This window comes from Palaemon carinicauda, chromosome 35 (genome assembly GCF_036898095.1).
Source record: "Palaemon carinicauda isolate YSFRI2023 chromosome 35, ASM3689809v2, whole genome shotgun sequence".
Classification (NCBI taxonomy): domain Eukaryota; kingdom Metazoa; phylum Arthropoda; class Malacostraca; order Decapoda; family Palaemonidae; genus Palaemon; species Palaemon carinicauda.
Window position 1 is genome coordinate 14,775,903 of NC_090759.1, and position 24,853 is coordinate 14,800,755.

The following is a 24,853-nucleotide window of genomic DNA, read 5'->3' on the forward strand; positions in this document are numbered from 1 at the left end:
GCGACACTAGACGGTCGGGAATGCTCAGGACTGTGGAACTCGAGTCAGAGGAGCATGCATATCAACTGCAAGGAGCTGTTGGCAGTACATCTGGCCTTGAAAAGCTTCAAGTCTCTCCTTCGAGGCAAAGTGGTGGAAGTTAACTCGGACATCACCACGGCCTTGGCGTACATCTCCAAACAAGGAGGTACCCACTCACTGACGTTGTACGAGATCACAAGGGACCTGCTCATCTGGTCAAAAGGTCAAGACATCTCCCTAGTAACGAGGTTCATCCAAGGCGACTTGAACGTCATAGCAGATTGTCTCAGTCGGAAAGGGCAAGTAATTCCAACCGAATGGACCCTCCACAAGGATGTGTGCAAGAGACTTTGGGCCACTTGGGGTAAAACCATCCATAGATCTCTTTGCAACCTCGCTGACCAAGAGGCTTCCAATCTATTGCTCTCCAGTCCCGGACCCAGCAGCAATACATATAGATGCTTTCCTCCTAGATTGGTCACATCTGGATCTCTACGCATTCCCACCGTTCAAGATTGTCAACAAGGTACTGCAGAAGTTCGCCTCTCACGAAGGGACAAGGTTGACGTTAGTTGCTTCCCTCTGGCCCGCGAGAGAATGGTTCACCGAGATACTTCGATGGTTAGAAGACGTTCCCAGTAGTCTTCCTCTAAGGGTAGACCTTCTACGTCAGCCACACGTAAAGAAGGTACTCCAAAGCCTCCACGCTCTTCGTCTGACTGCCTTCAGACTATCGAAAGACTCTCGAGAGCTAGAGGCTTTTCGAAGGAAGCAGCCAGTGCGATTGCTAGAGCAAGGAGAGCTTCTTCCATTAGAGTCTACCAATCGAAGTGGGAAGTCTTCCGAGACTGGTGCAAGTCAGTTTCTGTATCCTCGACCAGTACCTCTGTAGCTCAAATAGCTGTTTTTCTCTTATACCTGAGAAAAGGACGATCCCTTTCAGCTCCCACTATCAAGGGCTACAGAAGCATGTTGGCATTGGTCTTCCGGCATAAAGGCTTAGATCTTTCCAAACATAAAGATCTGCAAGACCTCCTTAAGTCTTTTGAGACCACCAAGGAGCGTCGTTTGGCTACCCCTGGATGGAATTTAGACGTGGTACTAAGATTCTTCATATCAGACAGGTTGGAGCCGTTACAATCAGCCTCCCTGAAAGATCTCACTCTTAAGACTTTTCCTGGTATGCTTAGCCTCGGCTAAAAGAGTCAGTGAGATTCATGCCTTCAGCAAGAACATAGGATTTTCGTCAGAAAAAGCCACTTGTTCGCTACAACTTGGTTTTCTAGCCAAAAATGAGCTGCCTTCTCGGCCTTGGCCTAAATCTTTCGATATCCCCAGCTTATCGGAGATCGTAGGCAATGAACTAGAAAGAGTCTTATGCCCTGTTAGAGCTCTTAAGTTCTATTTAAAGCGTACTAAACCTTTACAAGGCCAATCTGAAGCTTTATGGTGTTCAGTTAAGAAACCATCCTTGCCTTTGTCAAAGAATGCTTGGTCAGACTTTATCAGATTGTTAATACGAGAAGCTCATTCACATCTGAGTGAGGAAGACCGAACTTTGCTTAAGGTGAAGACGCACGAAGTTAGAGCTGTAACAACTTCCGTGGCCTTTAAGCAAAATATATCTCTGCAAAGTATAATGGACGCAACCTATTGGAGAAGCAAGTCAGTGTTCGCGTCATTTTGCTTGAAAGATGTCCAGTCTCTTTACAAGAACTGCTACACACTGGGACCATTCGTAGCAGCGAGTGCAGTAGTGGGTGAGGGCTCAACCACTACAATTCCCTAATTCCATAACCTTTTTAATCTTTCTCTTGAAATGTTTTTATTGTTGTTTTTGGGTTGCCCGGAAGGCTAAGAAGCCTTTCGCATCCTGGTTGATTTGGCGGGTGGTCAAAGTCATTTCTTGAGAAGCGCCTAGATTAGGGGTTTTGATGAGGTCCTGTTGTATGGGTTGCAACCCTTGATACTTCAGATCCTAGGGGTCGATCAGCATCCTAAGAGGATCGCGAGGCTCCGTAAGGATGACGTACAGTGGAACCTCTACATACGAATTTAATCCGTTCCAGAACCAACTTCGGATGTAGAAATTGATCGGATGTCGAAACGAATTTTCCCATAAGAATACATTGAAATAGGATTAATCCGTGGTTGAGCCCAAAAACCTATGATAACTTCTTAATAAACTACTACACATAATTTTCCCATGAGAATAATGAACACTAAATTAGATAATAGACATGTAAATAAGAAGAATAGACATGTAAATAAGAAGAATTAGCAAGAAATGATAAATAAGAAACGGGTTTTTAGCGTCACTTTACCTTAGAAACTCCAGCGCAGGTGTTGTTCGTCTTTGCTACGCAGAGAGGAGAGAGGAGACGGACGGACGGCGAGGAGGTAGAGAGGTTAACTACGATAAACGTAACACTACCGTAACTTATTCTAACTTACACTAAGTGAACTTTAACATAACTTAGCTTATTTTTTTTTTATTTTTATATTTTATATTTTTTTTTACATTTTCTTTTTTTCTTTTTGATGGTTACGTAATTTTAATCACTATCACTTACATTTAAAATTGACTGAATTTCTTTTGCTTCACTCTTTTCCGTTTTCTGTGTTTCACTTTCTTCCTCTTCACTCTTTGCCGTTTTCTTCGGTTCACTTACATCCTCTTCATCGCGAGTTCGCTTCGCAGTTTTTTTAAAGAAAGCATCGATAGATAATTGCTTCGTACGGCTTTTCAGAATGTTTCGAAAGTGCGTTAGGCAAACATCATCGAATTGAGAAACTACACGACAAACCTGCAATTTCTTTGGATGGTATTTGTCGATGAAGTCGACCACGTCTTGATATTTTCCTAACACCTCTTTTATTTGTGCTGAACCTAACACATGTTCTACCTCCTCGCTCTCTTCCTCGTCATCACTCATGTGCTCCGACATAGCATGGAGTTCCTTGAGCTCATCCGTCGTCAGTTCGTCGTGATGTTCGGCGACGAGTTCCGTAACGTCATCTGCGTCGACCTCCAGACCCATGGACTTGCCAAGGGAGACGATTTCCTCTACGGCTTCCGCTGCACCGACCACGGGATCAGGTTCGGGGTTAAAACCCTCGAAATCTCGGGGAGAAACTGCATCAGGCCACAGCTTCTTCCATGCAGAATTGAGGGTCCGTCGAGTTAATCCCACCCAAGCCTGATCAATGATCTTTAAGCAGTGCACGATATTGAAGTGGCCCCTCCAAAATTCACGCAAAGTTAAGTTGGTGCTTTGCGTGACATTAAAGCACTGCTTGAATAAGTGCTTGGTGTACAGCTTCTTAAAATTAGAGATGACTTGCTGGTCCATGGGCTAGAGGATAGAGGTGGTATTTGGTGGAAGATACAGCACCTTTATGAACTTGAATTCATCGAAGATATCATCTTCAAGTCCGGGGGGGTGAGCGGGTGCATTGTCAAGGCATAGCAGGCACTTTAAAGGCAATTTCTGCTCATGAAGATACTTCTTCACAGAAGGACCGAAAACTTGGTTTACCCATTGCACAAAGAATTGCCTAGTGACCCAGGCCTTCGAGTTGGATCGCCAGAAAACATGAAGCTGATCCTTATCGACGTTGTGTGCTTTAAAGGCCCTAGGGTTCTCTGAATGGTAAACAAGCAAGGGCTTAACTTTAAAGTCCCCGCTAGCGTTGGCACATAGAGCAAGAGTCAACCGATCCTTCATTGGCTTATGCCCAGGCAATTTCTTCTCTTCAGCAGTGATGTAGGTTCGACTCGGCATCTTCTTCCAAAACAGCCCGGTTTCATCACAATTGAACACCTGCTGCTCTACGTAGCCTTCTTCCTTTACGATATTTTCGAATTTCTTAACAAAGTCAGTTGCAGCCTTTGTGTCCGCACTAGCAGCCTCTCCGTGGCGAACAACTGAATGAATCCCGGACCGTTTCTTAAATTTCTCGAACCAGCCACGAGATGCCTTGAAATCATCTAAGGAAGGCTCGGTTGAACTCTCCCCAGCATCACCCACAGAGCTCTCCTCCTTCAAGTCCGTAAAGATGGCGTGCGCCTTCTCGCAGATGACTGTTTCGGTGATGGTGTCGCCAACGATCTCTCTATCCTTAATCCACACTAGTAGAAGTCGTTCCATCTCTTCTATGATAGGGGTACGGCGTTTGGAAATTATAGTGATCCCCTTAGAAGGTTTCACTGCTTTAATAGCTTCCTTCTGTTTAAGGATTGTCGAGATCGTCGACATATTACGGCCATACTGTTTAGCAAGTTCACTCACGCGGATGCCACGCTCATGTTTTTCAATAATTTCCTGCTTAATTTCTATAGAAAGCATTTCCTTCTTCCTTTTCTCACCACTACCACTACCACTGGCAAAACTAAGCCTTTTTGGACCCATGATTTACGTAAATTATCGTTAATGGATGCACGTAAAAAATCACGATTAATTCACAGTTAATATCACAATGCAAAGAGCACAACCACACGAAGCCGGCGAGAACAGAGGACTGACCCAAGCCGCGCTAATTGAGCGTCCCTCCGAGGTCGATGTGCTGCCTTCTATCGGCGGAAATAAAAAACACTTCAGGCGCTATGAGCACCGACTACGCGTACGAGTATTGTTTACTTCGGGTGTCGAAAAAAACATTCGGGTGTAGAGTCGGAACGTGTTCGAATTGTACTTCGCGTGTCGAAAAATTCGGATACAACCGGTACGACGAAAATTGCTACTTCGTGTGTCGAAATAAAATTCGGGTGTAGAGTCAAAAATTTGCTCGAATTTTACTTCGGATGTTGGAAAATTCGGATGTAGATACGATCGTGTGTAGAGGTTCCACTGTACTTAAAAAGGCAGAGTAATTGTTCAAGTCGACTTCCTTACCAGGTACCTATTTATTTTGTTTTTGTTATTTTGATAACTTCTAAAATGAAATAAAAATTCTTAGCTCATAATAATGTAAACATATTTTGCTGGTCTCTACCCACCCCCCTGGGTGTGAATCAGCTATTATAATCACCGGCTAAGTTAAATATTGAAAAATGTTATTTTTATAATAAAATAAATTTTTGAATATACTTACCCGGTGATTATAAATTAAAGGACCCTCCCTTCCTCCCCAATAGAGACGCAGTGGGACGAGGAGAAAATCGAGTTCTTTGTTTACATTGAGTACTGGGTATCTGGACGACAGATGGCGCTGTTGGGCACACCCGCAACCTGTGTAGCGATCGCTGGCAAATTTTACCTTAGAGTTTTCTGTCGAGCAACAGAGTTGCAGCTATTATAATCACCGGGTAAGTATATTCAAAAATTTATTCTATTATAAAAATAACATTTTTCCTTTGTTTTTTATAAAGACAGCAGATTTCTTAGCTCCAAAGTTATCTGTTATTTTGCGCAAGTTAGCAAGAAGAGGAGCTTTTAGCACTAGTTGGAGAATTGGTAATGTTACTCCTCTATGTAAATGTGTTTGTGGTAGCTCAAGTCCCACTGATTACCGCCCAATTTCCATAACTCCCATATTATCTAAAGTTTTTGAAGGTCTTCTGGCAAAACGTCTTAATAGGTTTGCTGAAGGTAATCATCTACTCCCTAGTTTTCAATTTGGTTTTCGTAAAGGCCTTGGAGCATGTGATGCCCTTCTTACAATCTCCAATGCTGTACAGAAATCCCTTGATTGTGGTCGGGAAGTTCGTATGATTGGCCTTGATTTTAGTGCTGCCTTTGACTGTGTTAATCATGAGGCCCTTGTTTTCAAACTGAAACAGTTGGGAGTGGGTGGGTCGTTTCTTAGCATTATTATTGATTTTTTAAGTATTAGATCTCAAAGAGTTGTTGTTGATGGGCACCATAGTGATTATAGGAATGTGATATCCGGTGTTCCACAGGGTAGTGTTCTTGGCCCATTACTTTTTATACTATATACACATGACATGTGGTTTGGCCTAGAAAACAAGCTTGTTGCATATGCAGATGATGCTACTCTCTTTGCATCAATTCCATCCCCTGAATGTAGATCTAGGGTTTGTGAATCCCTTAATAGAGATTTAGCTAGAATTAGTGCATGGTGCAAATTATGGGGTATGAAGTTGAATCCTAACAAAACTCAAAGTATGATTGTAAGTAGGTCAAGGACGGTGGTTCCTCAACATCCGGATCTCAGTATTGATAATGTTTCTTTAAATATGTATGACTCTTTCAAAATTTTAGGTGTGATTCTCGACAGTAAATTTACTTTTGAGAAACATATAAGGTCTGTGTCTTCTTCAATTTCACAAAAAATAGGCTTATTGAGAAAGTCTTTCAAGATTTTCGGTGATCAATCTATTCTGAGGAAGTGTTTTAATTCTTTCATTCTACCTTGTTTTGAGTATTGTTCTCCTGTCTGGTCTTCAGCTGCTGATTCTCATCTTAATTTGTTGGACAGAAACTTACGGTCTATTAAATTTCTTATTCCTGATCTAGATATTAAATCTCTGGCACCGTCGTTCAATTAGTTCATTATGCATGTTGCATAAGATTTTTCAAAATTCTGACCATCCTTTACATTCAGATCTCCCTGGACAATTCTATCCTGTTCGTAATACTAGGCAGGCAGTTATTCTAATAGCCAGGCCTTCTCCATCACGAGGCTCAATACTACGCAATACTCTAGAAGTTTTATTCCAGCTATGACCAAGTTGTGGAATGATCTTCCTAATCGGGTGGTTGAATCAGTAGAACTTCAAAAGTTCAAAGTTGGAGCAAATGCTTTTTTGTTGACCAGGCGGACATAGTCTTTTTATAGTTTATTTATGACATTTGTTTTTGATGATGTTGATAGTTTATTATATGACATGTCTGTTTTGACGTTGTTTCTTATTTTAGAATGATTTATTGTTAATTTGTTCTCTTCATTTATTTATTTCCTTATTTCCTTTCCTCACTGGGCTATTTTTCCCTGTTGGAGTCCCTGGGCTTATAGCATCTTGCTTTTCCAACTAGGGTTGTAGCTTGGCTAGTAATAATAATAATAACTGGAATACAATCCTACGCCATTTACGGCGAAGCTGAAAGGATGAGCCATTAAAATTTAGCGAGGGTTAACTACCCATTCCGCTAGTTAGTGGGGGTAGGGGGGGTAGCTTGCTATCGCTCCCGCTCACACACCTGTGATTTAGCTCACTTTGCTTTTGGCTTGGGTGGTGAACGGTCGTTACCGCTGTTCATCCTCGCCAATATTTTGGACTGCCGTTAGTGCTTTTTGTTTGTGCTTTCTCTTTAGCAGAGTGTGTTTGTGTTGACTTTTACCGACTATGTGTACCTGCCCTGGACTTGAAGGGCGGCCCTGCGGTACGTTCATGTTTGCTTTGGTCACTGATCACCACACCCTTTGTCCCGCCTGCAGAGGTCAACGGTGTGATAGTGAAAATAAGTGAAGTTAGTGTCGGGAGTGGTCTGCCTCTCAGTAGGAAAGGTTTGGGTGCCGGCGGAAGAAGAAGTCTCAGCGGGATGTTTCTCCTTCGAAGGTTTCTTCGAAATGGAAAAAACCCAAGGCTGCTTCTTCCACTTCCCTACCTCCCTCCGAAGCTCCTGCTCGATGTTAGAGTTCTATCTCCTTCCCCGGAAGGAATCAAAGGACTTAAAATTCTGCCAACGCCCTCTTCAAGGACCACCAGGCCTGCAGGATCCACCAGTCACTCTAGGGATGTTTACAAACCACTCAGAGATGAGCTCTCTGGGGTGGAAGAAAGAGACTTCGCTGCCAGTCCTACTTCAGAGGGGGAGCAGAAAGAGTCAGAGCATGGCTTCTGGCAAGTCCTGGCTCTCATCAGGGTACTCAACAGGTTTACCGACTCGGAGATACCCCCACGAGAGGGCAAAGACATGGTCTTAGATCGTGTCTTCGGCACTCGGAATCCCTCAATGACAGTGCAGCCTTGCCCTGGAACCAAGGGCTAAAGAGTTCCCGGGCAAAGATCGCCCAACAGAACTCCAATTTCTCCTCCTCTCAACATTCAGGGTCTACCGCCAAGCTCCTCCCACCTCCTCGCATCCAGCAGAGTAGGTACTTCGAGGTCTTGGATGACCATCGTCCAGCTCTTTCACTCCACCACTCTCTGGAAGAGCTTACCAAGGAGGTCTCTCTTGAGAGGCTCTCCAGCCTTCAGGTCTCTTTCTCGGCATCGTAGATCCTCAACCAGGAAATGGTCACAAAGTATGCTATGCAGGCTACTTTGTGGCTTGATCTTTGGTTGGGGACCCTGGGAATCCTGGTACGGACCGAGGATTTTTCAAAGGAGCGTACCAGGAAAGCTATGGAAACTTAACTTCTCTCAGGTACTGGAATCATTGAGTTTCTCACCCATCAAGTCTCGAACTTATGGCGAACTCCATCCTGAAACGTTGAGAGGTGGTGTCTGAGAGATTCCATCAGCAGGTCCCGAATGCCGAGATCGCTAGGCTTAAGAACACCTCTCTAGAGGGATCCTCTCTTTTCGAGCCAAAAGACGTGGAACATGCTGCTGAGAGAAGGAGGAAATCTCCCTCCTGCTGAGAGATGGAGGAAGTCTCACCAGGACTCTCTCCTGCTGAGAGATGGAGGAAGTCTCACCAGGACTCCCTCCTGCTGAGAGATGGAGGAAGTCTCACCAGGACTCCCTCCTCCATAGGGCTTTGACATCCAAACCCTATAAACCACCAGCTACTCAGCAGTCTCTTCCAGCCAAGACCTCGACAAACAAGACTGCAGTGAAGTCACCAGTGTTTAAAAAGCCCTTTGCAACCAAGGACAGGAAAAGCACAAAGTCCTCCAGGGGAGGAAAACATCGTAGAGGGAGCGGCCAAAGCCGCAAATGCCAAGATAGGTACTCCCCCTGCTTGTCCACCAGTGGGGGGATGCCTGCAATATTGCTGGGACATGTGGAAGCAACTCTGTGGCGAACCCTGGACAGACTCCGGAATTCGTTCAGGGTATCGTATCCCATTCACAACAACTCTTCCTCCCCTGATCAGGAATCCTGTATCAATAGACTCCTTTGCGATGGGACCAGCAAAGGGGCTAGCCCTCCGGGCAGAAGTCCAAACACTGTTGAAGACTGGAGCTCTCCAGGAGGTCGTCGACGGGTCTCCAAGCTTCTTCTGTCGACTTTCTTGAAAAGGCGTCTGGTGGCTGGAAACCTGTCATCGACCTCTCATATCTGAACAAAGTTTGTCAAGCAAACTCCGTTAAGCTTGGAGACAGAAGACACGGTTAGACAAGCGGTAAGACCACAGGACTTCATGTGCACACTGGACCTAAAGGACGCGTACTCCCAGATTCTAATCCACCCGTCTTCAAGGAAGTACTTAAGATTCAGGCTAGACAACAGGAAATACCAGTTCAAGGTGCTGTGCTTTGGTCTTTCCATAGCACCTCAAGTCTTCACCAGAGTGTTCGCCCTAGTGTCATCTTGGGCACTTACGATCGGCATCCATCTCCTACGTTATCTGGACGACTGGCTAATCCTAGCGTACTCAGTGTCAACCCTTCTTCAACACAGATACAAACTTCTGAGGTTTTGCCAAGATCTGGGGATCATGGTAAACCTTGAGAAGTCCTCCCTGCTTCCTACTTGGAGACTGGTATACCTAGACATGATAATAGACACCAATGTCCACAAAGCTTTCCCAACGTACGATAGGATAGTGAGGCTGAGAAAGGTCCCAAGACCATTTCTCACTAGAACTTCCAGCCCAGACATGGCTACGTTTCCTTGGACACCTTTCATTTCTAGCCCGTCTAGTTCCCAACAGTCGCCTCAGGATTTTATCTCTCCAGTGGCGACTCAGTCCAGGTGGAATCAGGTCTTCAACTCCCCAGACATCCTTATCCCCATGTGACCAGCAGAATGGACGGATCTCGAATGGTGGGTGTCAGATGAGAATCTACGAAAGGGAGTGGATCTTCTTGTCCTCCCCCTAGATTTGCACTTCTCAAAAGCTTCAGAAAAAAGGGTGGGGGCCCACGTGCTGCACCACACAACCTCAGGCCTCTAGTCAGAGTCAAAAGAATACCTCTACATAAATCTCTTTGAGATGAAGGCCGTCTTCCTGGCCCTTCAACAGTTCCAACAGTTCCTGGCGGGCCACTCAGTGGTGGTGATGAACGACAACACCACAGTATTGTCTTACATCAATAAACAAGGAGGTACTTTTTCGCAGCCCCTATCCCATCTAGCAGTAGAGATACTGAGATGGGCCGAGATTTACTTGATACCACTATCGGCACGCTTCATTCCAGGCAAAAGGTATGTGCTCGCTGACAACCTGAGCAGAGCATCTCAGATAGTGAGCTTTGGATTATCTAGTAGCCAACAAAGTCCTGACTTTGTGGGGTTCTCCGACTGTGGATCTCTCCACAATGGCCCTAAACTTCAGACTCCCATTGTACTACTCCCCAGTCCCAGAACACAAGGCTCTGTGACGAGATGCAATTCAACAACGGTGGAACAACATCGTCTATGCTTTTTTTCCCGTTCTGTTTGATGAGGAGGCTACTCAACAATGCCAGAACATCAGTCATTCTTTCAATGACTCGTAGCTCTGCTATGGCATCATGTGGAGTGTTTTCCAGACCTGCAACCACTGACAGAGTCTCCAAGAGAACTCCCTCCACGACACGATCTATTCAGACAACCACATGCCAACATCTTCCATAAAACCGTAGCTTCGCTATGACTTCACGCCTAAAAACTATCCAGCATCTCCTCACTCAGAGAGGATTTTCACAAAAAGTTGCGAGCAGGATGTCTGGATACCTGTGGAAATCATCAGCAGCAATCTACTAAGCAAAGTGGAAAGTCTTCTGTGGTTGGTGTCATGGAAGGGGTATCTCTCCTCTTAGTGCCACTATTTTAGCTATAGTGGATTTCCTCGTGTAATTGCATGAAGAAATGCGCCTTTCAGTCTCGGCGGTAAAAGGCTATCGCTCAGCCTTAAACCTCGCCCTTAGACTGAATGGAATGGACATTTCCTCATCGCTGGATCTTTCTTTACTCATACAGAGTTACTAACTTACCTGTCCTTAGTCTGAAGTGAGACATCCCCTGTGGAACATGGTTCAAGTTCTCAGGTCTCTAAAGAGACCACCCTATAATCCGTTACGCCAGGCAACAAGTTGCCACCTGACTTGGAAGACGGTGTTCCTAGTAGCTTTAGCTTCCGCCAAACGAGTCGGTGAACTTCATGGTCTCTCATACGACATGAATCCGGGAGTGGCGGATCCCTGATTTGACTCTTTCCGGATTTTTAGTCTCAGCTCTGTACTAGATGACCCTGTTCATCTCTTACTCTGCCCAGTGAAGAGTTTGAGGCTGTATCTCAAGAAAAGAGCCACAGCCCGTCCCTGTGTGCTGCACTTTTCGTCAACACAGGGAGAAACACCAATACCATCTCTGCCTGGATTCGCAAGGTCATAGACCATGCCCGGAATTCGGACCCTCCTCCTTCCTGTTGCCCCAGAGCCCACAATGTCAGGGGCGTAGCTACGTCCTTGGCCTTCAAGAGAAACTTCTCAGTGACGCAGGTTCTACAGGCTTGGGTGTGGAAATGTCAAAATACAGTCACAGCCCACTACCTGCAAGACGTGACCCACAGGAGGCTCAATACATTCTCCGTCGGGCCTGTAGTGGCTGCACAACAGCTGGTATAATACCTTAAGCTCATTAGACAGTAGCAGAAGGTTAAGGGCACTGTTACTGGTTTTGGTCTGCATGAATGGAAAGGTATGACTGGCTCTTATTCTTTTCTTCATCCTCCTCTCTTGGGAAAAGCAGCATCCTGAGTTCTCTTCCCAAGCTGACTTCAAACCACTGCAGGTAAACCATGCTTCCTTGTTTGCCTAGTATTAAGTTAATACTGTTGTGTCCCCATACCGTGGCAAGGTGGTATTGGGAAAGTTCTGGTTATAACAGTTTTTCTTACAAAGACTCAGAAAAACTCTTACCTAGAGAGTCACACTACTAAATATATCAACACGCAGCTTGCGTAGGCCGCGTACCTTGTGTAGCAAGGTTTAGCGAGGTGTAGGGACCCTCCTAATGGGCGAGTCACCCCTAATAAATAGCGTAACTTTGTATTCCAGTTATGGAACAAATGACAAATTCGTAGATAATTTGTATTTTTCCCAGTGATGTAAAACTTAGCTAATTATATAAACTTACTTACTCACCAGCCCTATCCCCCTCAAGTCCTACCTCCAAGCAAAGTGAGCTAAATCATAGGTGTGTGAGCAGGAGCGGTAGCAATCACCCCCCCCACCCCTACCCCTGTTAACTATGGGAATGAGTAGTTAACCCTCGCTAAAGTTTAATGGCTCGTCCTTTCAGATTTGCTGAAAATAATACCCCTAATAAATAGCTAAAGTTTGTATCGTTAGGAAAAATACAATTTTAAATATTTAACTTAGCCGGTGAATATATAATAGCTGCTGCTCAGCGGCTCAACAGAAAACACACACAAAAACTCGCGAGCGATCGCTATGAAGGTTGCGGGTGTGCCCACCAGCGCCAACTATCGGCCAGATACCACACATGCATGTAAACAAGCCTCCAATTCTTCTCTGTCGACCTTGACGACAAGACGTATCAATACTCGCTGATAGTACTTCATTTTGGTTTGAGCTTTCGCAGTGCAGGTGTTTTTCCTCAACTTAAACTCTTGAACTCTTTATTGGACAGATTTAATTGTTGATGACTTGGATTGTTTTTTGGACTTTCTTTGACTAATTCAAAATGGCTGACGCTTCACAAGCCCCTAGATTTCGTAAGTGTAATGCTAGGGACTGTAATAGGCGTCTTCCAAAGGCCTCTCTCGACCCACATACTGTGTGTTCTAATTGTCGGGGTAAAACCTGTCAATTAGGAGATCGGTGTGAGGAATGCGTGGGCCTTTCGGAATTCGATTGGCTCGAATACGATAAGTATTCTCGTAGGCTAGAGAGAGATAGGGTAAGGAGGAGTTCCTCTAGGTCAGTAGATTTTTCCTCTCCACATGGCCCTGACCCTAATCCTTCCCCTGTAGTGGTTGTACCTAACCCCCCTTCTGGCACTCAGGAACCATCTATGCAAGACATGTTACGTGCTATTCATGCCTTGGGTGAAAGAGTTGAAGCGTTAGCAACTGATCGTAATCAACTCATGGCTGACGTTAAAGAGCTTAAGTGTCAGAGTGCCACAGCGGAAAATAGTGGGAAAGTGATTAGTGCGCAAAGTGTTGTGAACAGTGTTGCGACCGAGGGTTCGTCTGTTCGTGCCTGTCGTTCACCTAGTCCGAGACCTCTTGCAAGCTCCCAAGCCCAGGGGAGAAGTAATGTCGTACGACTTATGGGTTCGAGAGGCCTTGATCAGCGAACAGACGTTCCCTCTATGGTATCAGGCGTATCTCACCAAGATCGCCCCTACCATAAGACGAGAGAGCCCATTTTCTCCTCGTCATCCGAAGGCTTTTCGCATAAGAAACCGTGGAGCAAGGTTTCTAGGCCCCTTAAGCAAAAGTCGGTCCCTTCAGGACAGGTCCAGCGTCCTGGATATAGTCATTGGGACAGTTCTGACCCGTTGCAGTCATCGGATGACTGCTCGCCGCCTAAGCAACAACGTTACACAGGCTCAGAGAGTCTTGGTGTAGGCAAGATTGTGCCGTCTCAGATGTTAACCCCGTCGTTTACCGCACCCATTCCCGTGGACCCTAAATGGGTTATACTGCAGGACATGCAGACTAAGCTCGCCTCCCTTATGGAAGACTATTCTGCCGATAAGGTTCACGTTGATCCTAGCCGTTTATCTCATCGAGATCCTGGCCTTCAGCCGCCCAAACGAACCTTTGTGCGTCCTGTTGACGTTAGCGTAGCTAAGTCACGTCAGTCACGATATGTAGAGCCTCACTCGATGCGGTCACGTGTTGACTTTCAGCCGCATTTGGACGTTAGGCCAGTTCCTAATGCTCTTGTTGACGTTCAGGACGTTCACCAACCAGCGGAGTTGACTTGTTTTGACGCTGAGCGTCAACCACCGCAGTCTAGAGTTGCTTTGACTGCTCAGACTAGGCAGTCAAAACAGTCTCGAGTGGACGCCGAGCGTCCTCCCGCACCTGTTGTTGTTGACAGTTCACAGACTGTTAAGCAGTTACATGACGTTGCGTCCTGGTCCGCTACTAATGCACCAGTGCGTGTGGACGCTGCGTGTCAAGCATTGCCAACCCCTTTGCTTGTTACTCAGCAGTTGTCAGATGAGGATCCTTCAGATGAGGACGTTGCTGACCCTCAGCATGATGATCATCCTTCGGATGTAGACGAACCCAGAACAGTTCCTCCATCAATGGACTTTAAGAAAGTCATATTAATTTTTAAGGAGTTGTTTCCCGATCACTTCGTCGCTGTTGCTCCTCGTTCGCCACCGTCTGAGTTTGCTCTAGGCTTACCTGCTAACATGCCAGCCTTTACAAAACTTGTGCTCTCTCGCTCTTCCAAGAGAGCTTTACGGCTTTTAGGCGACTGGTTGGAAACCAAGAGGAGTTTGGGGAAGACGGCCTTTGCCTTCCCTCCGTCTAAACTCTCGTCTAGATCGAGCGTCTGGTATGCCACGGGAGAAGTTCTCGGCTTGGGAGTCCCTGCCTCTGCCCAGGGTGACTTCTCAAGCCTTGTAGACTCTCCCCGCCGCCTAGCCATGAGACGCTCGAAGATTAGTTGGTCCTCCTCGGATCTTGACCATCTGCTGAAAGGCATTTACAGAGCCTTTGAAGTTTTCAACTTCCTTGACTGGTGTTTGGGAGCCTTAAGTAGGAAAATCTCATCGGCTGATAGAGATGTCTCCTTACTGATTATGTCCTGTATGGATAAAGCCATCCGCGATGGTTCCAATGAGCTCTCCTCCTCGTTTACGTCGGGAGTCTTAAAGAAGCGAGAGTCCCTTTGCTCTTTTCTTTCGGCAGGAGTTACTCCCTGTCAGAGATCTGAACTGCTCTTTGCTCCCTTATCAAAGTTTTTGTTCCCGCAACAATTGGTTAAGGACATAGCTTCTTCACTCGTGCAGAAGGACACCCATGACTTGGTGGCGTCCTCTGCTCGCAAAGGGACTCCTTCTACATCCTTTTCAGCTAGACCTAGGATAGACACTCCGGCATCCAGATTTATTCCGCCCTTTCGTGGCAGAGCTCCCAGCAGGGGAAGTACTCGTGCCGAGGGAAAGAGAGGAAAGAAGAGAGGAGCCAAGTCCTCACGTGGCAGAGTCTGACTGCCCACAGCCTCAGACAGCAGTAGGAGCCAGATTGAAGAACTTCTGGCAGGCCTGGGAGAAGAGGGGCGCAGACCAACAATCTGTGAGGTTGCTCAGAGAGGGGTACAAAATTCCATTTGTACGCAAACCTCCTCTAGCAACTTCCCCCATCGACCTCTCTCCCAGGTACCGAGAGGAGTCAAAGAGACAAGCCCTAAACCTAGAAGTGTCTCTATTGCTAGAGAAGGGAGCGGTGGTGAAAGTCTCGGACCTTCAATCACCGGGGTTTTACAACCGTCTCTTCCTAGTACCGAAGAAGACAGGAGGTTGGAGACCGGTGCTAGACGTCAGTGCACTCAACGTCTTTGTTACGAAGACAAAGTTCACCATGGAGACCACGAAATCAGTCTTAGCAGCGGTCAGAAAGGGAAACTGGATGGTCTCTCTCGACCTAAGAGACGCGTACTTCCACATCCCCATACACCCAGATTCCCAACCGTTTCTGAGGTTTGTTTTCAACAATGTGGTATACCAGTTTCGGGCCCTGTGCTTTGGCCTAAGTCCTGCTCCTCTCGTGTTTACGAGGCTTATGAGGAATGTTGCAAAATTCCTCCATTTATCGGGAATCCGAGCCTCCCTTTACTTGGACGACTGGCTTCTCAGAGCCTCGTCCAGTCATCGCTGTCTGCAGGATCTTCATTGGACATTGGATCTGACCAAGGAATTGGGACTTTTGGTCAACCTCGAAAAGTCCCAGCTGATTCCATCCCAAACTATACTGTATTTAGGGATGGAGATTCGCAGTCCAGTTTTTCGGGCTTTTCCGTCTGCCACCCGAATAGAGCAAGCCCTGCTCAAAGTCCAACTGATGTTGAAGAGAGAACGGTGCTCAGTCAGGAATTGGATGAGTCTAGTAGGAACTCTATCATCCCTGGAGCAATTTGTCTCGCTAGGAAGGCTACACCTTCGACCTCTCCAGTTCCATCTAGCCTTTCACTGGAAAAAGGACAAGACATTAGAGACGGTCTCAATCCCGGTCTCCAAACCAGTAAAGGCATGCCTGAATTGGTGGAACGACAATATTAGTCTGAGAGAGGGACTTTCCCTAGCAGTTCAGAACCCAAACCACGTACTATTCTCAGACGCGTCGGATATGGGTTGGGGTGCGACCCTGGACGGTCGGGAATGCTCAGGTCTGTGGACCTCAAGTCAGAGGAGCATGCACATCAACGGCAAGGAGCTTTTGGCAGTCCACCTGGCCTTGATGAAATTCGAGAGTCTCCTTCTAAACAAAGTGGTAGAGATCAACTCCGACAATACCACAGCCTTGGCATACATTTCCAAGCAAGGAGGCACCCACTCCCTGATGCTGTACGAGATCGTAAGGGACCTGCTCATTTGGTCAAGAGATCGAGGCATCTCCCTGTTAACGAGGTTTATCCAGGGCGACTTGAACGTCTTAGCAGACTGCCTCAGTCGGAGGGGTCAGGTAATTCCTACGGAATGGACCCTCCACAAGGACGTGTGCAAGAGTCTTTGGGCGACTTTGGGTCAACCCACCATAGACCTCTTTGCAACCTCGATGACCAAGAGACTTCCAATCTATTGCTCTCCAGTCCCAGACCCAGCAGCAATGCACATAGACGCATTTCTTCTAGATTGGTCTCATCTGGACCTATATGCATTCCCACCATTCAAGATTGTCAACAAGGTACTGCAGAAGTTCGCCTCTCACGAAGGGACAAGGTTGACGTTGGTTGCTCCCCTCTGGCCCGCGAGAGAATGGTTCACCGAGGTACTTCGATGGCTGGTAGACTTTCCAAGGAGTCTTCCTCTAAGGGTAGATCTGTTACGTCAGCCCCACGTAAAGAATGTACACCAAAGCCTCCCCGCTCTTCGTCTGACTGCCTTCAGACTATCGAAAGACTATCTAGAGCTCGAGGCTTTTCGAAGGAGGCAGCCAGTGCGATTGCAAGAGCGAGGAGAGCTTCTACCATTAGAGTATACCAGTCGAAGTGGGAAGTCTTTCGAGACTGGTGCAAGTCAGCATCTGTGTCCTCGTCCAGTACCTCTGTAGCCCAAATCGCTGATTTTCTCTTACACCTGAGAAAAGTTCGCTCCCTTTCAGCTACCACGATCAAGGGCTACAGGAGCATGTTGGCTTCGGTCTTTCGGCATAGAGGGTTAGATCTTTCCAACAATAAAGACCTACAAGATCTCCTTAAGTCTTTTGAAACCTCTAAGGAACGTCGTTTGGCAACTCCTGGATGGAACTTAGACGTGGTCCTAAGGTTCCTCATGTCAGACAGGTTTGAGCCATTACATTCAGCCTCCCTGAAGGATCTCACTCTCAAGACACTTTTCCTAGTGTGCTTGGCATCGGCTAAAAGAGTCAGTGAACTGCATGCCTTCAGTAAGAACATCGGCTTTTCTACAGAAAAAGCCACTTGTTCTCTTCAACTTGGTTTCCTTGCCAAAAATGAACTGCCTTCTCGTCCTTGGCCTAAATCTTTTGATATTCCTTGCTTATCAGAGATCGTAGGCAACGAACTGGAAAGAGTGTTATGTCCTGTTAGAGCTCTTAAGTTCTATTTAGCTCGTACTAAGTCATTACGAGGTAAATCTGAGGCATTATGGTGCTCAGTCAAGAAACCATCATTGCCTATGTCAAAGAATGCTTTGTCATATTTTATCAGATTTTTAATACGAGAAGCTCATTCCCACTTGAATGAGAAAGACCGATGTTTGCTTAAGGTTAAGACGCACGAAGTTAGAGCTATAGCAACCTCCGTGGCCTTCAAGCAAAATAGATCTCTGCAAAGTATCATGGACGCGACTTTTTGGAGAAGCAAGTCAGTGTTCGCGTCATTTTACTTAAAAGATGTCCAGACTCTTTACGAGGACTGCTACACACTGAGTCCATTCGTTGCAGCGAGTGCAGTAGTGGGTGAGGGTTCTACCACTACAATTCCCTAATTCCAATATCCTTTTTTAATCTGTCTCTTGAAATGTTTTTTAATATTGTTTTTTGGGTTGTACGGAAGGCTAAGAAGCCTTTCGCATCCTGGTTGATTTGGCGGGTGGTCAAAGTCATTTCTTGAGAGCGCCCAGATTAGGGGTTAGATGAGGTCCTGTTGGTATGGGTTGCAACCCTTCATACTTCAGCTCCTGTGAGTCCTTCAGCATCCTAAGAGGATCGCTGGGCTTCGTGAGGAAGACAGACTTACAAGGCAGAGTAATCGTCTAAGTCAACTTCCTTACCAGGTACCTATATATTTGGGTTTTGTTATATTGATAACTGTCAAAAACTCTAAGCATATACGCTGTAAACTTAATTAACTCTGGTCTCTACCCACCGCCTTGGGTGTGAATCAGCTATTATATATTCACCGGCTAAGTTAAATATTTAAAAATGATATTTTAATTATAAAATAAATTTTTGAATATACTTACCCGGTGAATATATAAATTAAAGGCCCTCCCTTCCTCCCCAATAGAGACGCAGCGGGACGAGAAGAATTGAAGGCTTGTTTACATGCATGTTTGGTATATGGCCGATAGTTGGCGCTGGTGGGCACACCCGCAACCTTCATAGCGATCGCTCGCGAGTTTTTGTGTGTGTTTTCTGTCGAGCTGCTGAGCAGCAGCTATTATATATTCACCGGGTAAGTATATTCAAAAATTTATTTTATAATTAAAATATCATATTACCTACGGAATTTTTGTGTTCACTCATTTCTCAGCTTGGGCCCACTCAAACGGGTTATGCCTTTTGGGGTACAGTGAACCCTCGCTACTTCGCGGTTCGACCATCGCGGATTCACCACTTCGCGGATTTTTTTCATAACCCATGTATATACATATATCGCGGATTTTCCAGAAATATCGAAAATACCGCGAAGTGACCGATGGTGCGAGATTGGAGAAAGTAAGGAAAATTGAATCATGATTGATTTTCAATATAAATGAAACTTTGAGGAGCAACAAAGATATCATTTGTTAGAGAGATAGAGAGAGGTAAGGAATGGGAGGTAGTGAAAAGTAGCCCACAGAGAGAGAGAGAGAGAGAGAGAGAGAGAGAGAGAGGTAGAGAGAGAGAGAGAGAGAGAGAGAGGGGGGTTTAAATGTAATAAACAAAAAAATTTGATAGGTTATAACACATTGGTGCTTATGTAATATCAACTGTATACTGTAGACGGTTTGAATAAGTTAAGAAATGGTATAAATGATACTTTGTTAGTGTATTCGTACACACTCAAGAGCGGCAGCTAGATGACAGCTGATCTAATCACAGCCAAAAGTAAAAAAAAAAAGAAGTCAACAATACTCGATTTTTAAAACAAACCCGAAATTTAAAAACAAAAGTATACACTTTCTTAATGCACAATTAACTATTTAAAGAGTGGCAATTTTCTAGAATAAAATGATATTTCCCAAAAAATAGTGGTTTGCTGATGAAATCGGATGCCGTATTTTTAGCTATGATTGAAATAGATGTAGACTCAGCCTAATTATTTCGTTTCGTATTCAATTGACACTAAGAAAACTAATTTTAGTTTCTTCGTCTAAATGTAAGTATTGTATAACACGAAGAGAGAGAGAGAGAGAGAGAGAGAGAGGAGAGAGAGAGAGAGAGAGAGAGAGAGAGAGAGAGAATGGCGTGTTTTTGTTTCGTGAGAATTTCATCGCCACGACTTTAACAACAACATACTGTACTGAACTTTACAGTATTATACAGACTACTGTAATATGATAAAATAAAATATTTGTAATCTATTTTATATGAAATGGGGCTATTTTTTTTTGTTTAAAATTTACATTTACGTATGTAAAACAACTCTCTCTCTCTCTCTCTCTCTCTCTCTCTCTCTCTCGTAGATTGTTTTCCTGCTTTGCTACGTATGTATGATTTTATATAGATACGGTAAATAATATTTGTAATAACATATTTTATTAAAGCTTTTACTGTAATATTATTTATCACTTCATCATGCGCGTTAAATTCCTTAGTTTGTTTACTGAGCGTACTTTATGACGCCGTCGTTTCAGGCGGCGTCATAAAGAAAAACATTTCATTTGGAAGTCCTAAGAAAAATTAAGTAAAACATTAGTAATAACCAAATCAACATACTGTACTGAATAATCAATATAATCGATGCAGAAACTAACCTATACAGTACACAGATGTGTAAATGCGTTTGTTTCTTCATTATAATCAGAGATAAACGTAAACAAAACATTGGTTGCCATTTTTTATCGTGCTTTTTGGCGTGTTTAGGAAACGCATGATATAAAGTCGCCCTTAATATTTGTGCCTGTTTTAGTTTAGGGTACGTTAGTACATGCATTAAGTGTTCTGTACATTAAAGGGTAGTTTGTTAACAGTACTACGTACAAGGGAAGGTTTTAAAAGTCTGAATATACATGTTAAATAAATAGGTAAATATGCTGTCACTACTTCGCGGATTTTCACCTATCGCGGCCGGGTCTGGAACCTATCTACCGCGATAAACGAGGGTTCACTGTATCTATCTCTATAACTGGCTGATAATGGTCTCTTACGAAAGGCAGTTGCTTCAGGTTCGTGACCAACTACTCTTTTTGTCGCAACCTGAGGCTCGTGATAAATCGTGAAAAGTAGAATCTTGCACCCAAGCAGAGTAAGAAATAAATTGGCATGCCAGTAGACATTGCAGCACCGAGAGTTTTTCCACCAGACAATCTCAACAACCAGTGTAAAGAGGCTATTCCTGTTCTAGGAAGAACTCCCTTGCCTGGCGGTTTCAATGTCTTCTGAGACATCTATCCTTGTTGGCTGCAGATGTAATAGAAATGGGGGAAGAGAAATTGTTAAATAATAAAGATTAAGATGATCTCTGAAAAGAATTTAGTGTAAATGTTCTCATTACTCACCACAATGGTAACAACCAAACAATGGTCATGATCAGAGAGTATGGTGTTGCTGAAGAAAAGAGTTGAGATATGTTACACAGCGTAGGTATTGGATACACCCTGAGTGTTAATACTTAATGGGTGTAGATGATGATGAAAAGTTAAAAGACCGTTATTAATAAAATTCTTACTCATTCCAGGCATGGAGCTGAAGTGGTTGAGGGAAGTAAAGATGGGAAAAAGTCCAAACCAACTTATTCCGGTACTGGTTATCGCCTTGGTGAGACCACCGATGATACACAAGGTAAGGTTTTAACTCCTCGTAGATTCTTGCGGGGGAAGAAATTAAGTTTGTGCATTTTTTTCAGTGTTTATTAAGATTAGTTGATTTCATCAGTTGTAATCATATCATATTGGTTTATCATAAGTATTTTTTCCTATTTATATTCTCCTACGGTCTACCCAAAGGATTTTTTTACATGAGAGGTGAAACCCGGAATAAGGTAATGTTAAGGTAGTTAGACATTTAGGTGGAAATAAACAAAGGGAATTGGATGTAAAGTGAAAGTAAGAGGCAGAAGTCATTGGAGCTGAGGCCAAATGTTAAGGTCTTTAGTATCATGTATATTATGCCAGATAGAGCACACTTTGAGGGTCCCCTTCCTATGAATGGTTTTATTTATTGTAAATGATCAGTTGGCCAAGATTGAAATTCACCATTTTATGAATAGAACTTACCTGGCAGTTATATATATATATATATATATAGCTTAGTCTCTGACGTCCGGCAAAATTTTTCAAAAATCGCGGCAACCGCCGTGTGGTGGTTGTGCGGGTAGGTGGTTAACAACCCTTACAGGGTGGTACTTGGAATCATTCCCGTTTTCTGTTCCTCAGATCATCTCTGCCGGTTGGACTGACAACATCGTTGGTCCGCCATTGGAGTTTTTCATTTCGCTTTCCCTGTGTTGCTGTACCGGACTTATTTTTGGTGAAGTACAGTGAACCCTCGCTACTTCGCGGTTCGACCATCGCGGATTCACCACTTCGCGGATTTTTTCCATAACCCATATATATACAGTAATATATATATATATATATGTATGCATGTATTTATGTATATATGTAGGTATGTATATGTGTATACATATAAATATATATATATACACACACACACATATATATATATATATATATATACATATATATATATATATATATATATGTATATATATATATATATATATATATCTAAAGTAGGAAGATGTGATGTAGTTCTAAGGGAAAAGTATGGGAAATATGTCTGGGTAATAAGCAAAGCTCTACCTCCAGTTTGTTTCTTCATTATGATCAGAGATAAATGTAAACAAAACATTGGTTGCCATTTTTTATCGTGCTTTTTAGCGTATTTAGGAAATGCATGATATAAAATCACCTTTAATATTTGTGCCTGTTTTAGTTTAGGGTACTGTAGTACATGCATTAAGTGTTCTGTACATTAAAGGGTAGTTTGTTAACAGAACTACGTACAAGGGAAGGTTTTAAAAGTCTGAATATACATGTTGAATAAATAGGTAAATATGGTGTCACTACTTCGCGGATTTTCACCTATCGCGGCCGCGACTGGAACCTATCTACCGCAATAAACGAGGGTTCACTGTACATTGATTTGGGGATTTGGCAATCGTGTTTGTGTTTATTCTATTATTATTGATTTGTTTAATATGAGTGAGAAACTTCATTTTCGTGTGTGTGTAAATGAGGAATACAAGGTGAGGTTACCGAAAGTTTCGGTAGACCCTCACACTGTTTGTTTGGGTTGCAGGGGTTTTGATTGTGCACTTGAAAAAAGGTGCAAGGAATGTGAGATTTTGAGTGAGAAAGATTGGTTAGCTATGAAGCGCTATGTGCGCAAGTTAGAGCTAGATAAAGTAAGGAGGGCTTCGAGATCTAAATCTAAATCTGCTAGTGAGCGTAGTTTAGATATTTCCATTGAACCTTCAATTAATTCCTCTTTGGAAGTTGAACCTTACCCTGAGGTAGTAACTCCTGCCCCTTCTACAGGATCAGTATCTGCGGATGACCCTCGGTACGCCAGGATGGCGGCTGAGTTGAACGCTATTAAAGATCAACTTTCAGCCTTAAAAGGTAAGAGTGAGAGTGAGATTAGTGCTTGTGAAAGTGCAGTGGAGGTGGCAACTGATCGAACCTGTCATTATCCTAGGTCTAGACCTCTACCAAGCTCCCAGGACCAAGGGAGAAGGTACGTCGACGACCGGAAGGGGGTGAGAGGTACGTATCCTCGGTCAGCCGTCGCCTCAGACAGTCCTGTTGCATTTTCCCAGGCTGCTCTTGACCGCCAAGGAAAAGGCGTGTCGGATGTGATGGTGTCTTCCCTGAACCCCTCTCCCAGACGCAAATGGCAGTATGAGGCTTCGAGACCAACCAAGAGGAGGTGGAACCGAACTGAACAGACTCGTTCTCACTCTCCCGGTTCAAGTAGCCCCGAACCTTTTCCTTCTGAGGATGACTTGGACACCGTTCCAGTGAAAAGGCCAAAGCCGAGAGACGAAATTCAAGAAAGACCGGCGAGAGATCCTTCTCCTTCTACCAGCGCTACTTGACAGCCATCGCCTTCGGGACCGCAGGATCCAGCAGCAGTCGCTAAGTCGTTTAGGACTGTTATGCAAGAGCAGCTTTTTTCTTTGGTTCCAGCTTTTAGCTGCCCTTCCCCCCAGTCAGACAGACGTAAGGACGACTCTTTACCGGTCAAGAAATCGGCCTCTAAGAGGGAACGGAGTTCCTCTCCCAGGGAACCTCGGCGCGATTCATTAAAGGCGCGGTACCGCGCTTCTTCCTCATCGACTCGCCTCCAGGACTCTGGCGATCCTTGACATCAGGAGGATTCCGTCTCTCGCTCGCGGCGCCAGGACGATTCCAGCCTGCTTCTCCAGGACAATTCCGCTTCTCGTCGCCAGGACGATTGCAGCTCTCAGCGCAAGGACGCTTCCTACTCTCGGCGCCAGGACGCATCCGCCTACCGCCTCAAGGACTCTTCTAGCGCTCGGCGCCAGGACGCTTCCGGCGCGCGGCCCCAGGACGATTCCAGTATGCGGCGCCAGGACACACGCGGTTCTAGGTGTCAGGATGCTTACAGCCCTCTCCTACAGGATGCATCCTACGAATTGCCTCTTTCGGATTCAGGTGAACCTTCTGCCCGAAGAGAAGCTGTAGTAGAGTTGGGACAAGATCTTGAGGATGTCTCAGAGGATGGAGACAAGCCTGCAGACGCGGCTGGGGATTATAAGGTTCTCTTTCGCTCCCTCCTTGAGCTTTATGGGGAGGAGTTTCAACCTTCTGCCCCTCGTTCTCCTCAATCGCAGTTTAGCAGGAAGAAGGCCAAAAAACAGTCGGCCTTCATCAAAATGAAGCTCTCTATCTCTTCTAGGAAGGCTCTCGCTAAAGTTGATGAATGGATGAAGGAGCGTAGACAAGCGGTTAAGACCACCTTCTCTTTTTCACCAGCTCGACTTGCTTCGAAGGCGGACATGTGGTACAAGACTGGAGAACCTCTGGGTCTGGGAGTTCCTGCCTCCTCCCAGGGTGACTTCTCTGGTATTGTGGACTCTGCTAGAAAGCATGCCCTTAACTCGGCGAAGGTTATGTGGTCAATGTCTGAGCTTGATCACCTCGTCA

At 44.8% G+C, this 24,853-nt stretch overlaps 1 protein-coding gene across 1 annotated transcript in view; it reads left to right on the top strand.

Annotated features, from left to right (window-relative positions):
* p47 (NSFL1 cofactor p47) overlaps positions 1-24,853 on the top strand; it is a 191,748-nt gene that overhangs the window by 81,006 nt on the left and 85,889 nt on the right. The window contains exon 4 of the mRNA XM_068358767.1: positions 21,358-21,461. Within this exon, the coding sequence (XP_068214868.1) occupies positions 21,358-21,461 (104 nt within the window). The remainder of the gene's footprint in view (positions 1-21,357; positions 21,462-24,853) is intronic.